This window comes from Schistocerca gregaria, chromosome 1 (genome assembly GCF_023897955.1).
Source record: "Schistocerca gregaria isolate iqSchGreg1 chromosome 1, iqSchGreg1.2, whole genome shotgun sequence".
Lineage (NCBI taxonomy): Eukaryota > Metazoa > Arthropoda > Insecta > Orthoptera > Acrididae > Schistocerca > Schistocerca gregaria.
In genome coordinates this window covers 770295320-770311446 of record NC_064920.1, presented here as the reverse complement: position 1 = coordinate 770311446, position 16127 = coordinate 770295320, and the positions used below count along the sequence as shown (strand labels likewise).

Below are 16127 nucleotides of genomic sequence, written 5' to 3'. Positions count from 1 at the left end.
TTTTTGAGATGACAACATCTATGTTGTTGCTCTTTCAATGAATTTGGATCAGGATTCCATGTCCCTTTTGATTAGGTTTTCATACAGCTTAATTTTACTACTTCCTTGCTGACTATATCTTAATGCCTGAGAGTCTCACCACATTTGCTTGCACTCCGGACTGTGGCCCAGCTGGACTTACTTATTGTATTAGCATAATGTGGTGTGGATGTTCCACAGAATGAGTCTCCACTGTTTTATGTTTTTGTCCAGCATATGACAGATTACATTTAATGGTCATGTAATTGGATAGATAAAAAAATCGACTCACCAAGCAGCAGCAGGAAGAATTACTTTATTCAGTTACATTTAAATGGACTCTATAGATTCCTAGCGTTTTGTAAGTGTAAGTCATCTTTAACATAGCCAAGTAGATTGTTTCTTTTGATCAGTGACCATGCCACACATTTGCCACTGCAACTTTTGAGGATTTTGTTGTCTTTTTGTGGGAACTATCCTATGTAATATAGGTACACTTAAGTCTTTGGCTTTTCTCTTACTTACTGGGTGCAGTTAGTCAGACAAGTTCAACATGATAATGAAATAACTCCTTAGATATTGGAACTCAGAGACTATCTTAATATGGCAGGATGTGTGTTCTGTGAATGGGTCTTCACCTCAACATTCTGCTGTACAGAATGGTGAAAATAAATTGTGTGGCTCTACAAGTTAGTATGTGTTGGATTTTGGTAGTTGCTGTGTTTGTGTGACCCACCTGATGCCTCTTACTGAATCATCTGTCCATTCTTTCCTACTGTTATTTTATAGATGATAGTAGAATGGCATGAGCAGAGATGTTGAAGGAACTTGTTGAGTTCATCTAGTCTGTTGTGCTAATTACAAAACTGTTATCCACTTATCATATCAATAGAGACAGGTTAGCTTGTGAGTGAATGATTCCAAGGCCACTCCCTCACAGTGTGTTATAAACAGCAACAATTCTAGAGAACACACTGTGCACGGCCACAACTTCTGTTTGTTAATAATATTCTGATGGATGTTAATGTGCCTGAGCATGTTAAATATTGTGGAGTCAAGAAACCTTTAACTAATCAGTTCTAATGTGTCTAAAGACATTCACATGAATGGGAAAACTCTATCTAAATGACAGTAGCACTGAAATTCAGTCCATTAAGGTTTTGGAGTAATTCATTCAAGCTGCATCTTCAAACATGGGGCAAGCACAGACTTGGAGAATTTTGTGGCTGGGCAAACTGAAGTACCTGTGTATAAGGGAGAAAAGTCTCCCTCCTCATCTAGAATTAATTTGATTTTTGTAGGAAGGATTTTACTGCTCTTTTCTTCAAAACAATTGACAAAATATGTAAATCTTTGTGTTTCCCTTATTAACATTGCAGGTACCCATGCAGTATTGGGGATGTTTTTGGCTATTAAGTGCTCTCTATTTAAATATGAAGTGTTGAATATACCAGATTCAAATAAACACCATATAAAGGCAACAAATGGTAGGTATATTCTGCTGAATTATTCAAAAAATCATTCATCACAAAACATTATCTTACGTAGGACCATGGAACTAAACACAAATTTTCTAAAGAAAACTAATCCTAATTTCTAGAACAGCTTGGAAAAGTGAACCATTAAAATGTGAGTTATTGCCAAGCCAAGGTGGTTTCCAGATCAACGGAGTGGGAGAACCTGCCTTCATTTAGCTGAAAGAACAGTATGCATCAAAGACAGAAGCTGTATTATGGGAGTGAGTTCTCTGTTTACCTGTGATGGGAAGAGGGTTTTGGTCTATAAATGGACTGCCTTGATCCAAAACAAAGGCCAGGAGGCAAATGCAGACTGTAAACTTTTTACTACTCTACAAAATTTGAAGTGGGGAAACTTGGCCAGTTAGGACAGAAAAAGTGTTCTGATCGCTCTGTGCCACAATCCAGTTTATACTGGCACTGGAGGAGGAGGAGGAGGAGGAGGAGGTTATTAGAGACAGAGCACAAGCCTGGATTAGGGAGGGATGGAGAAGGAAAGCATCCATGCCCATTTGAAGGAGCCATCCTGGCATTTGCCTTAAGTGATTTATAGAAATCATGGAAGACCTAAATCAGGGTGGCCAGATGCAGGCTTGAACCATCATTCTCCCGAATTCACGTCCAGTGTGCTAACCACTGTGCTACCCCACTCACACTGTCACTGGAGATTGACAACTAAAATAATGTTGTCATCTAGTACTGTTCTCATGCTTTTTTAGCTATTTCAAAATATGTCATTATACATATGTAGCATCATATTTTACAAATACACAAACTAAACAAAGGAGAAAGCACTACTTATGTTTGAATTAACCATTATGCAATGGAATTTGATTCCTCACAGTATACATAATTGTATATGACAAATTACAGGTAACTGCACTAAAACATACCATTATCAAAAACACTCTCTCTTTGGTCATCAGGTGAGGGTTGTTTTATGTTCCATTTATTTACTGGTAGACTGTTGTAGTCTTGCAGTGAGCGAAGTATAATCATCTCCATTTCAGGAATGCCTTTCTGAAATCTTTTAAGGAATTACTTTTAAATTCTTGTTTCTAAGCAAATAATTCTTTTTTAGAAACAAACTCATTTGCACTTACCTGGGTATGTAACATGTCTTTCCATTCTTGAGTATGTCTTCAACTAAAGTTCCTGTTTGCACTTCCTTATCAAAACTTAGGTATATTGAAACAGAGTTTGCTTTTTGATATGCTGGGTGCTTCAGGACCTTAAAAATTAAGAACAACATTTTATTACACAAAGTTTCATCTGAATAATATGAAAGTAAGTGCACTATTCACCAAATAGTATAGGCAGGCACATAAACAAGACTTAAAACTTAACTAGCTTTTGGACAAATATTGTACTTTTTAAAGCTAGAGAACACTGTGCTAGCTGAATATACAGTGCCAGGACTACAGTTCTGCAGGTGGACTGGGGTGAGGGTTGAAGAGGGGTGGGAAGCAGGAGACTGGATTTGGGAAGGCTGACTGACTGTTTGAAGGGAGGCAGCATGTGTATGGGGTAAGTATGTGTCAGGGAGGAGCAGCAGGTGCACTGGATAGGAATGCCACACACACTGAGTGCAACATGCTCAATTTCAATGGGTGCTTCACAATGCGGGCCACCTGCATCTGTTTCTGAGCTATACAGTTGGGTGTTACCATTGCAACTCATTCTTTGTTTCTAACGTCTTCCTGTCCTCAATCCCCAATTACTCTTGCCCCCCAACCATTCCTCTATTCTGTTATTCCCTCCCTGTCCACTCCTCCAGGTCACTAACATTGTACACAGCATGAACTCCCCAATCCCTCCTGCGTCCACCTCCTTTCTTCCCTCACCCACCCCACCAAACGCAACCCATCACCCCGCTCTACTACCTGCAGAACTGCAGTTCTGTTATTGTGTATTCAGCCAGTGTTCTATGTATCTGTATGTGTAAAGTTAGTGAAATTCTCGAGTGGGGTATGGGGGGGGGGGGGGGGGTTAGGGGGCCTGCTCTAGCTCAAAAACAGATATGTCCAAACACTAACAAGGTTTTCACTCTTATTTATGGGTCTGTCAACAAATCAGTGCGGCTACTGTACTTTACCCCTAAGTTATTTACAATTTACCACAACTTTTAATACTGTATTTGTAAGGTTTTATTTTAGCTATGTTTAAGGGGTGTTTCATGAAAAAAAATCAAAACATGTGCACACAGGGAGTGTGTCATTGATAAATTGTCATATATTGGTGTGTTACTGTTGTGAGGTTCCATCTTGTTGAAGAGTGAAACTATTAGTGTGCTTTTGCCATTATAGAAGAAAACGCTAGTAGTTCATTCGAGTTACTGAGTTGTCCTCAAAAGAGAATGGGCCATACACTTTTTTGTAACAAATGGCACAAAACACATTCTCTTTATGTGAATCTCTTTCATACTCAATGATTTCCTGATAAGTACACTTTATGTCAGTTAAATTTACCGAAAATTAATCATGGTAAAAATCTGTTGCCTTCTATGTCCTCTAAGAGAATGTTGCTGACATCATTGTGCTTTCCTTTAGCACCAAAATTTGAAGAGCATGCACTAATTTTAGTTAGCACACCAAACATCACCTTAACACTCTACATACATTTGTATGGAGAACTGCAACTTCTCTGCTTGCATGAGGAGTGTACTTTCATGGGCTCTGCCCAAAAGCCTGCTTAAAGCTCTTCACTCTTTCCTCGGAAGTTTAATGTCAACCTGGACTCTTATCTTTGCACAGATATCCTGTCTCTTCATTTTACTGATACCAATGACAAATGTTTTTGATGACAGATTGAATCATCTCAGGATACCAATGAAAATTAGGCTAGATCGCAATCACTGTCTCGAAATTAGACTGACAAAGATACTTGTATTCAGAGAAGTACATTTGTACATAATAATGTCATAATAAATAATTGTCTAAACCAGGAATATAAAGCAGATTTAATGTATAATTCATTTATTAATGAGAAATAATATAATTTTAACAAAAGGTCATAACGTTACCAATCATGAACTAATACACTGGGTATTTAGCATCTGACAGAAACTGCAAAATTGGTACTGTAGATTAAAATTAATTGAACTTGTTCTTTTAATAACACAATGAATTTAGTCAGTTGTTAAAAACATAAATAACCCACTGTGGAGAGTGCATGGTTCTTGGCTGTTTAGTTTTGTCAAAGTTGGTCACTCTGTTACTGCACAGGTCTTGCACCTATGCAAAATATTTTGAGACATACCAAACAAATGCACTGATGTTGTTGTTGTGGTTGCAGTTGTGGTCGTGATGGTCTTCCATTGTGAAGAGTAGTTTGATACAGCTCTCCATGCTAGTCTATCCTGTACAAGCCTCTTAATCTCTGCATAACTATCCTAATCTACATCCTTTTGAATTTGCTTCCTGTATTCATACTTTTGTCTCCTACTACAGTTTCTACCTCTTCCCCTCTACACACATGCACATCTTACCTTTCATCCGTTGATGCCTCATGGTGTGTCCTATCAAACGTTCTCTTCTTTTAGTTGAGCTGTGCCACAAATTTCTTTTCATTAGTCAATCCACTCATATAATCTTCTTCTATAGAAACACACGTCAAAAGCTTCTGTCTTCTTGTCTGAACTACCTACCATTCATGTTTTACTTCTGCACAAGGCTACACTGCAAACACCCTCAGAAAAGACGTCTCAACACTTAAATTTATATTAAACAGTAACAAAATCTTTTTTTTCAGAAATGCTTTTCTTAATACTGCCAGTCTGCATTTTATATGTTCTCTACTTCAGCCATCATCAGTCATTTTGCTTCTCAAATAATAAAACTCATCTTCTATTTTTGGTGTCTCATTTCCTAATGTACTTACTTAACATCACCTGGTTTATTACAGTTACATTCCATTACATTTTTTTTTTACTTTTGTTGATGCTCATCTTATAATCTCTTTTCAAGACACTATCCACTCTGTTCAACTGCTCTCCCATGTCCTTAGCTATCTCTGACAAAAATACTTTGTCATCGTCATACCGCAAAGCTTTTATTCCTTCTTCATGAACTTCAGTTCCCTTTCCAAATTACTGTTTGGTTTCCTTCCAATGTTCCTAATGTTCTGATTGAATAATATCAGGTATAGGCTACAATCCTGTCTCACATTTTTCTCAACTATCGCTTCTGTTTCAAGTCCTTTGACTGTTATAAATGCAGTCTGATTTTTGTACAAGTTATAAATAATGATTCGCTCCGTGTATTTTTCTTCAAAAAATGTATCCAGTCCACATTGTCAAAAGCTTTCTCTGTGTGTACAGAGGATATAAACATAGGTTTGCTTCCCACCCCCTTCCCCCAACATATCTTCTAAGTTAAGTATTACAGTTAGTATTGCCTTGCGTATTCTTATTTTCCTACAGAACCCAAACTGATCTTTCCCAAGTTGGGCTCCATCAATATTTTTGTAAATAATTTGTGTCAAAATGTTTTGCAACAATGACATAAACTGATGGTTCAGCAGTATTCCCACTTGTCAGCACCTGCCTCCTTTGGGATTGGAACTGTTACATTCTTCCTGACACCTGTCTCATATATGTCGCACACCAGATGGAATTATCCATGAGTGCAGGCTCTCTAAAGTATCTCAATAATTCTGAGAGAATATCATCTACTCCAGGGACCTGGTTTCTACTTTTAAGTCTTTCAGTGCTCTGTCGAATCCTCTTTACAGTATCTTATTTCTCATCTCATGTTCATCTATCACCTGTTTCTATAATATTGTTTTTAAAATTTTTACCTTAATATAGACCTCTATACATTCCTTCCAACTTTCAGCTTTGCCTTCTGTACTTTGTACTGGCTTGTCATCTGAGCTCGTGATATTCATACAGTTGCTTCTCTTTTCTTCAAAGATATCTTTAATTTTCCATTGGGTAACATTTAAATTTCCCCTAGTTATGCATTCTTCTGCAGCCTTGAATTTGTCTTCAGCCATTTCTGCTTAGCCATTTTGCACTTTTTGTCAATTTCATTTTTAGGTGTTTGTGCTTCACTTTGGCTGCTTCATCTGCTGCATTTTTATATTTCCTCTTTTCATCAATTATATTCAATATCTCCTGAGTCGTTCAGTAATTTCTACTAGGCCTTGTCTGTATGCCTATGCAATCCTCTGCTACCTTTCCTGTCTGACCTCTCAAAGCTACCCATTCATTTCATTCAATATTCCTTTCCTTTGTTTCACTCCTGCATTGCCTAATGCTCCCTCTGAAACTCTCACCAGTCTCTGGTTCCTTCAGTTCACCCATGTCCCATCTCCTTCATTTCCCACCTTTTCACAATCTCCTCTATTTTACTCTGCAGTTCATAATGAATAAATTATGATCAGAGTCCACACCTATCCCTGGAAATGTTTTACAGTTTAAAAATTGGTTTCAAAATTTCGTCTTACCATTATGTATTCAATCTGACACCTTCCAGTGTTTCCACGTCTCTTCCGTATATACAGCGTTCTTTCACAATTTGCAGACCAAGTATAAATGATGATTAAATTATGCTCTGTGCAAAATTCTACCAGGCAGCTTTCTCTTTCATTCCTTTTACACTGTCCAGATTCTCCTAATATTTTTCCCTCTCTTCCTTTTCATTCTGCTGAATTACAGACATTCATTACAATAATCTTCCATCTCCTTTAACTACATGAATAACTTTCCTTATCTCATTAAACATTCTTTCAGTATCTTCATCATCTGTAAAACTAATTAGCATAGAAACTTGTACTACTGTGTTGGGTGTTTGCTTTGTATCTGTGTTGGCTATGGTAATGTGTTAATTATGTTGTTCTGAGTAGTTTACATGCATTCCTATTTTCTTTTTCATTACCAGGCCCACTCCTGTATTACCCCTATCTGATTTTGTTTTGATAACTCAATAACAGAACGAAAATGGAAATTCCTAGATGGAATAACATGTAAAATGAAGGAAAGGCAGGCACTTGACTACAGCTGACTGGTGTGTGTCATATAGAAACACTCTACTTGCTCTTCTTCTACACACATTCATACACACCACCACACAGACACATAAATGCACACACCTGTGGCTGTGGTGAGATTTGGTCTGTGTCAGTGAAGTATTGTGAATCTGTGTACTTTTACTAGAGGAAGAGCAAGTGCTTGAGATGATGATGTTTTCCTGAGTAGTCCCTGGACTATTCCTGACAACTACATGAAAGTTCTAAATCATAAATGGGCACTTACCTTCCACACATAATTTGGAGACCTAATTACCTTACACTCAAATGGGGAACTACCTTACATCTGCAATATTTTACCTAAGCATTACCATTACATACAGTAGATGTGCTTGTCATTGTGGTGGAGGGGGAGGGGGGGGGAGGGGAATAACAGCTACAGTTTCCTTTGCTTTCAGAGATTCGCAACACCAGTACAGCATGGCCATGTAGGCAAATGTTGCAACCTAGATCAATCATTCATCTGTAACTACTGAAAAGGCTGATTCTCCTCTTCAGCAACTATAGGTTAGTCTGGCCTCTCCACAGATACCCATCAGCTGTGGTTGCACATGTCTTATCTATATCATTGAGGAAGAAGAGGCCCCCATCTCTGCATGGCCCATGTTTCATAGATGGAATGCACTGTTATTAAAAGTAAAGACCTAAGCCTGTAAATTATGATTTAGAACTACAAATCTTTAATTTCCTTTCTACACTGATTGCATGTAGTTGTCTGGTATCAGTTATTAGCCAAACTAATGCCCACAGAGTTTTATTTGATGTAAGAAAATTTTTTCTGTAAATTTTGATTGGAAGGAAATGTTAATGACTCACCCTTGTTCAATTGCCTACAGTTGGGCAGAGGGCACAGTGTTTCAAACTAATGCTGTATAGGACCTACACAATAAATGCATAGACTAGAATCTAGCAGCATTTTTCTAAAACCCTGTGCTACCCATATTCTATTGACATACATTTCCTTTCCTGTATACCCGAAGAGTCATAAATCAGAAAATTTTATAATTTGATAGAGAGCAATTCCAGTAACAAAACAAAACAAAAAAAACTTTAAGGTATACTGAGTTTTTTCTAAATGATAGCTGTTTATAGTATATGTCCATCAACAAATTTTAAATGTTAAATTCAAATATCAAAAAACCTGTATTTGACCGTTTGCCTGATTTTGATACCAGGATTATAAAAAGTACAGTATCACAAGTTTGGACAGGCAGATAAATCGGCTCGTTTGCCATCAGCTATTTAGGGTGAACCTTGGCATTGCCAGTCACCATTGCTGGTGAAACACCAGAAAAATTCCTAAACACACACTAGCTGATGATCAATTCTGTAAATTTGTATCTCTTCTTAATAGCTGCCTTTGACTTTAATACCATATTTTCATTCAGCCACACATTAATTCCATAGATCCAATTTTCAGGGTAACCTCTTAACAGATGTGAAGTCAGGAAAAAATGTCACCACATTGATGCAGTTGTGATGAAATGCTTTTGTACACTACAGTGGATATGGTAACCATTATTAAAGACAGACTGCTGAAGTTATTTATGAAGGCTACTTTTTACACTTAACGTACACTGAGAAGACTACAAATTATTGTCTTAAATAACTGAGAGAAAATATATAATTTAAAAAAATGCTGTTGCTTTTTATGAGCACATTATTAGCAGCAATCCATCTACTACTATCTACACAACAGTAATGCAAGTGTAAAGTCTCATTGATGTTAAATATTAACAATTAATATGTACTGTATGACTGAAGCATTTCTTATGATGAACATTGAAAACCAGGATTTGTAAACTCAGAAGTTAAAAATGTAGATAGTTCACAGAACAAGTTGTTAATGGAAGTTTAGTTTTATGTCAATAGGCAAAATGTAAAATTTTTTCACCAGAATAAAGATCTCCACATAGTAAAGCTATTTGAGCAGTCCACATATTACGCCAATATCCTAGATCTCCTGGTAACTAAAGGACTTCATTGTTTCAACTCATCAACACAGTGGAAGAAATCAGTAACTGTAGGATACTGTAGCATCAAGTTACTTGTGTTGAAAGAAATGTTAAGAGAAAAGTGTGCAATATTTTTGTTCAGCAGCAGCCACAAAAACTGTTCATTAATAACTTGTGTAGGTTAGCAGTAAGTATTTACTTCTTAAATTAAATAAACATTAAGATGTGTGCTCTGTGCAAGACAATGGGGATGGAAAATAACTCTGTCAAATTTTTTTTAATTGGATGGATAGAAAAAATCTTCTCACCAAGTGGCAACAGAACACACACATAAAAGAGGGCTGTAATTAGCCAAGTTTTCAGAACCAGTGGCTCCTTCTTCAGGCAGACGGGCTGAAGGGGAAGGAAGAGGGGTGAAGGAAAAGGACTGGAGAGGTCTAGGAAAAGAGGTAGGTTTCAGGAAAGTTCTGGGTGACTTTCTGGAAATCTACCCCTTTTCCTGGACCTCTCTAGTCCTATTCATGCATCCCTCTTCCTTGCCCTTCAACCCTTCTGCCATTAGACAGAGCCACTGACTCTGAAAGCTTGCCTAATTACAATCATCTTTTATGTATGTGTCCTGCTGATGCTTGGTGAGTTAATTTTTTTTATCTATCTAAATCAATTACAAAATTGATTGAGGCAGTGCATGAATGATTATCATCATGCCAGAAATAGTCATTGAAACTCAACTCACCATGCCATTTGTTTTCTCTGTTCACTATTGAATTCATTCCTATGTGTGTTTCTGTATAAACTGAACTAGCAGTTCTATGTCCAGTTCATATTATCTTTTGAAAAACTGTCTAGTTTTATTTCACAAGTTTCCATGGTAAAATGGTGTGACACTATTCCATAGGCTATAGTTTTGTCTTGATGTTTGCTTATGGATCTCATATGTCATTACCTATAGTGATGTGATCAATAACAAAATTATCTTCACATGCAAGCCAAAAAAGAGACATCACAACATATCCTCTTCTCTGGATGTTTTGGTCATCAGAAATAAATTTTAGGCATTTTATGAGCACCAAACTTGCAGTAGCATAAGCTGTTAATTACCACTGCAAATGGACGTATCTGTGAAACACGAGGAAGCAGGCTGATAATTATTTAATAATGAATTGTCAGTTTACACCTGTTGTTTCAACTACATTTCTTGTGTAGGTTTTGTTGGTGCCTACAGATAATTTTTTATTCCTCGCCTGATCATGCTCATTACATCATCCAGCCTAAAACATACAGCACTGTTATCTTACAACACTGTCAGTTATAACATTCTTTCTATAAACTGCACATATTTTATTATGGATGTCAGCAGTTTTTTTTTATTTTTTGCTCACAGAAAATGAATCAATGTACATACTTTACAGTCAGTGGGAATTAAAGCACTGCCTTTAGTAGATTGCTAGAGAAGACAGGGACATAAATAAAATAATGTCAAATTATGTGAAAACTGACAGTGATTCAACTGCAACCTGATGAGAGGGAGACTTACAGTCAGCATGGTTTAAGGTGAGAAAAATGAGAATAAAAAAGGATCTCAAAACTTATGTATACAACAATGGAGAATTAAAAAAGGTATTACATTCTTTGTTGTGGCACTCCAGCCTTGTTACTCAGGCAGTCATGACTGACATAAAGCTTACTTGTTCATCTAGCATCTTTTGACCCAACATCTAGGTGGGCTCATTTTGTTCCTTCCTCAACTGTTTAACCTACTTTTTCACTTTCTTTCTTTTGGACAAAGACTACTGTTGCTCCAAAAAGAATGTAGTGTGGTCTGTGTTGTATAGTCCTAGTTTCTCACACTTCCATTTCTTAGGAGTGTTTTGCAATTTGTGTCTTATTTCAGTAGTGCTTGCATACAGTCCAGTCACATGAATGTGACTACCGCCTATGTTTGACATCAGTGTGCAATAGCCAGTCACCTATGGTAGGTGGCTGCACTAGCAGTGCCGGGTGTATAAAGTGTACTGGGGGGGGGGGGGGGGGGGGAGGCAGCAGTTGAAAACAGTGCAGTTGCTACCATAATGCAGAAATGGAGCAATTTATCGGTCATTCAAAAGTTAATGATCACTGACTATTGGACCAAGGAAGCATTTCTGAAATGGCTAAGATCATAAAGATCATGGTGCCTTGGTTGACATATACCAAACATGGCAAAATGTCATTATCCTAAAACCAGTGCCAAGGCAACTGCAGAGCACCACAGGCCATAGATGGCAGATGTGAATGACAACTGTGGAGATTTGTATAGCCGAATACATTTGCAACTGTTGAGTAACTGACTGCCCAGGTAAATCAAGAGGATACAAATAGTGTGTTTTCAGTGACCATTTGGTGAATGTTGCTGCATGTGTGCTTCACAGCAGATGTCTGGTTCATTCGCCCATGCTGACTGTTGTTCATCAGCAATGAAGGCTGGAATTTGCATGCCATTACCAAAACTGGACGTCCACTGAATGATCACAGGTGGCTCTTTCAGATGAATCTCATATTATGCTCCATCAGATAGATGGCTATTGGTGTGCACAGCATGAAATGTCTGAAAGCAAACACCCTGTAGCAATTGCCAGAGTGTTAAAGTCTGGGGAATGTTTTTGTGCCATTCTGTTGGTGATCTCCTGATTCTGGAAGACACGATAACAGAAGTAGGCATCTACACTTGGGGACCGTGCCACCCCTACATGCAGTTTGTTTTTCCTCAGTGTGCCATCTACCAGCAGGGCAATGCAACATGTAACACTGCTTACAGTGTATGTGTTGTATGTGTGTGGTTCAAAGGGCTCCAGGATTAGTTTACGATGCTCCCCTGGCCACCAAACTCTCCAGATTTAAATCCAGTAGAGAATCTGAGAGACCAGTTTGATTGATTGTTTGCCCAGTGGATCCTCAGCAGAGACAGTTAGTGCAGCTGACCACTGCACTGGAGTCAATATGGCTCCACATCCCTGTCAAAACCATCCAGAACCTCACTGATACTCTTTCGGCGTGTTTCACTGTGCTCTGTGTCGCAAAAGGTGATTATTCAGGCTTTTGACAGGTGGCCGCATTAATATGGCTGAACAGTATATTCATAGAAGTCACAGACTAGGCTTACTGCCTTAGATAAACACAGTAACTGTCGTGTAAAATTTTTAATTATATGGGACATGTTGAGAAAGTAAGTGTACTGGCATTTATATATTTCTTTTTAGAAAAAATGCATTTGAAAAAAATTATGGTATATTGCTGATAAACTTGTTGACTTTTTTTATTTTTACATAATCGCCATCCCGCTCAGTGCACATGATTTCTTATGCCCTTCTCCAAGATCTCTTCAGATAGCTCCTTTCCCCACTTCAAACCGCTTTCTGCACCTGCTTGTCGGTGAAATTTAATACCGCTCGTATGATTTCATGGAAGTGAAAAGATGATAACCTGAAGGCGCCAAGTCAGGGGAATATGGGGTGTGGTTCAAAACATCCCAACCAAATGAGTTCAAGAACGATGTGGTGGCTAAGGTAGTGTGAGGACGGAGCGTTGTCGTGCAACAAGCACATTCCTCTCCTTAGCATTCCCCTCCTTTTGTTCTGAATGCTCCTTTTGAGTTTTTTTAGGGTCTCAGAATATCGTTGTACATTTATGATCTCCCACTGAGGCGCAAATTCAATCAGAATAATGCCTCTTCGGTGCCAAAACTCTGTAGCCATGACTTCTTTTTGCCCGAAATTGTGGTTTTGAATTTTTTTCGCACATAAGGAACTGGTATGACACTACTGTGACGACTGTCTTTTTGACTCAGGCAGCGATCCATGTTGCATCTCGAGTCACAACAGTCCTCGGAAAATTCTCACCTTCCAATTCGAGTCGCTCAAGCAACTCGAATGGGTGCTACTGTCCCAATTTATCTTATGCTTCTGTTTTGGGACCCATCTTGCGCAGTTTCCGGCATCCCAGCGTTTCTGTGAGAGTTTCGTATAACAGTGATCTGGAGAGTTGTGGTAACATCGCAGAAATTTCATCCACTGCCAATCGACGGTCTTCGGGAACAGTTTCCTCGATTTTTTACACCAACTCATCAGTCAGAATGGAAGGTCTTCCACTCCTCTGTTTGCTATGAACATTTGTTCTGCATCCACTGCACTTCCTACAACACTTAAACACACTCGTTCTGTTCATAATACTTTCGCTGTAAATCGCTTTGATCCTAAAAAAAAAAAAAAATCGGTTGGTGTTATTCCTTCCGCGAATCGGATCACACCACGTGGCTCTTGCTGACGATGTTCGCACGACTGGACGCTCAAACGTTAGTTTACGTGCTACCCTGTTCCTGCGCTGCTCGCTCTGGTAAGGGAATCCCCCCTCTCCTATTTAGTACTGCCAATCCTCAAAACACCACACAGTACACTTGCTTTCTGACCATTCTTCGTGTATTTCAGCATTGGTCACATATGTGGTATCATAACCAGTTTTGACTTATTACCAAGTCATCATAAACTCGTAGTGTCTGCTATGTAATAACACCTTTAACTTTTGCATGTGCGGGGTATCATTGTTCACCCAATCAAAAGCCTTTCGTAAGTCATAAAATATCCCCAATGTCAGTATTTTCTGACTGATTGATTCTAGCATATCTATCATGGTAAATAGAGTTCTTCTTAGAATCCCAACTCTTTGGTACTGAGTATGTTTTTCTGTACTAGTCTATTGTACATACTCTTCTCGATCTTTAAAAAAAAATACTGGCAGTTATGAGATGCGCTGGTAATTTTTTACCAATGTTGTCTCCTTGTCTTCAAAAGGCTTGGCAAATTTCTCTAGGAAAGCACAACTGTGAAAAGATTTGTTACATAAGGAACTCAATATCAAAAAATGGTTCAAATGGCTCTCAGCATTATAGGACTTCACATCTAAGGTCATCAGTCCCCTAGAACTTAGAACTACTTAAACCTAACTAACATAAGGACATCACACACATCCATGCCCGAGACAGGATTCGAACCTGCGACCGTAGCGGTCGCGCGTTCCAGACTGAAGCGCCTAGAACCGCTCGACCACACCGGCCGGCTGAACTCAATATCAGTTGTACAACATATTTACATCTACATCTACATGGGTACTCTGCAAACCACAATGAAGTGCCTGGCAGAGGGTTCATCGAAACACCTACACAATTCTCTATTATTACAATCTCGTATATCGCGCGGAAAGAACGAACACCCATATCTTTCCGTACGAGCTCTGATTTCCCTTATTTTACTGTGGTGATCGTTTCTTCCTATGTAGGTCGGTGTCAACAAAATATTGTCGCTTTCGGAGGAGAAAGTTAGTGACTGGAATTTCGTAAGAAGATCCGTCGCAGCCCAAATCCTGTTTCATTTCAGTGACACTCTCTTCCATATTTCGCGATAATACAACACGTGCTGCCCTTCTTTGTACTTTTTCGATGTACTCTGTCAATCCTATCTGGTAAGGATCCCACACCGTGCAGCAGTATTCTAAAAGAGGACGGACAAGTGTAGCGTAGGCAGTCTCCTTAGTAGATCTGTTACATTCTCTAAGTGTCCTGCCAATAAAACGCAGTCTTTGGTTAGCCTTCCTCACAACATTTTCTATGTGTTCCTTCCGATTTAAGTTGTTCGTAATTGTAATTCCTAGGTATTTAGTTGAATTTACGGCCTTTAGATTTCACTGATTTATCGTGTAACCGAAGTTTAACGAATTCCTTTCAGCACTCATGTGGATGACCTGATACTTTTCGTTGTTAAGGGTCAACTGCCAATTTTCGCACCGTTCAGATATCATTTCTAAGTTGTTTTGCAATTTGTTTTGATCCTCTGATGACTTTATTAGTCGATAAACGACGAGGTCATCTGCAAACAAACTTAGACGGCTGCTCAGATTGTCTCACAAATCATTTATACAGGGTGTTTAAAAAATGACCGGTATATTTGAAACGGCAATACAAACTAAACGAGCAGCGATAGAAATACATCGTTTGTTGCAATATGCTTGGGACAACAGTACATTTTCAGGCAGACAAACTTTCGAAATTACAGTAGTTACAATTGTCAACAACAGATGGCGCTGCGGTCTGGGAAACTCTATAGTACGATATTTTCCAAATATCCACCATGCATAGCAATAATATGGCGTAGTCTCTGAATGAAATTACCCGAAACCTTTGACAACGTGTCTGGCGGAATGGCTTCACATGCAGATGAGATATACTGCTTCAGCTGTTCAATTGTTTCTGGATTCTGGCGGTACACCTGGTCTTTCAAGTGTCCCCACAGAAAGAAGTCACAGGGGTTCATGTCTGGCGAATATGGAGGCCAATCCACGCCGCCTCCTGTATGTTTCGGATAGCCCAAAGCAATCACACGATCATTGAAATATTCATTCAGGAAATTAAAGACATTGGCCGTGCGATGTGGCCGGGCACCATTTTGCATAAACCACGAGGTGTTCGCAGTGTCGTCTAAGGCAGTTTGTACCGCCACAAATTCACGAAGAATGTCCAGATAGCGTGATGCAGTAATCGTTTCGGATCTGAAAAATGGGCCAATGATTCCTTTGGAAG

At 38.7% G+C, this 16127-nt stretch overlaps 1 protein-coding gene across 1 annotated transcript in view; it reads right to left on the bottom strand.

Moving 5' to 3' along the window:
* LOC126268286 (5-formyltetrahydrofolate cyclo-ligase) overlaps positions 1-16127 on the bottom strand; it is a 74282-nt gene that overhangs the window by 2966 nt on the left and 55189 nt on the right. Inside the window, exons 2-3 of the mRNA XM_049973898.1 lie at positions 2639-2766; positions 2429-2562 (exon numbers count right to left, since the gene is read on the bottom strand). Coding sequence (XP_049829855.1) covers positions 2429-2562; positions 2639-2766 — 262 coding nt within the window. The remainder of the gene's footprint in view (positions 1-2428; positions 2563-2638; positions 2767-16127) is intronic.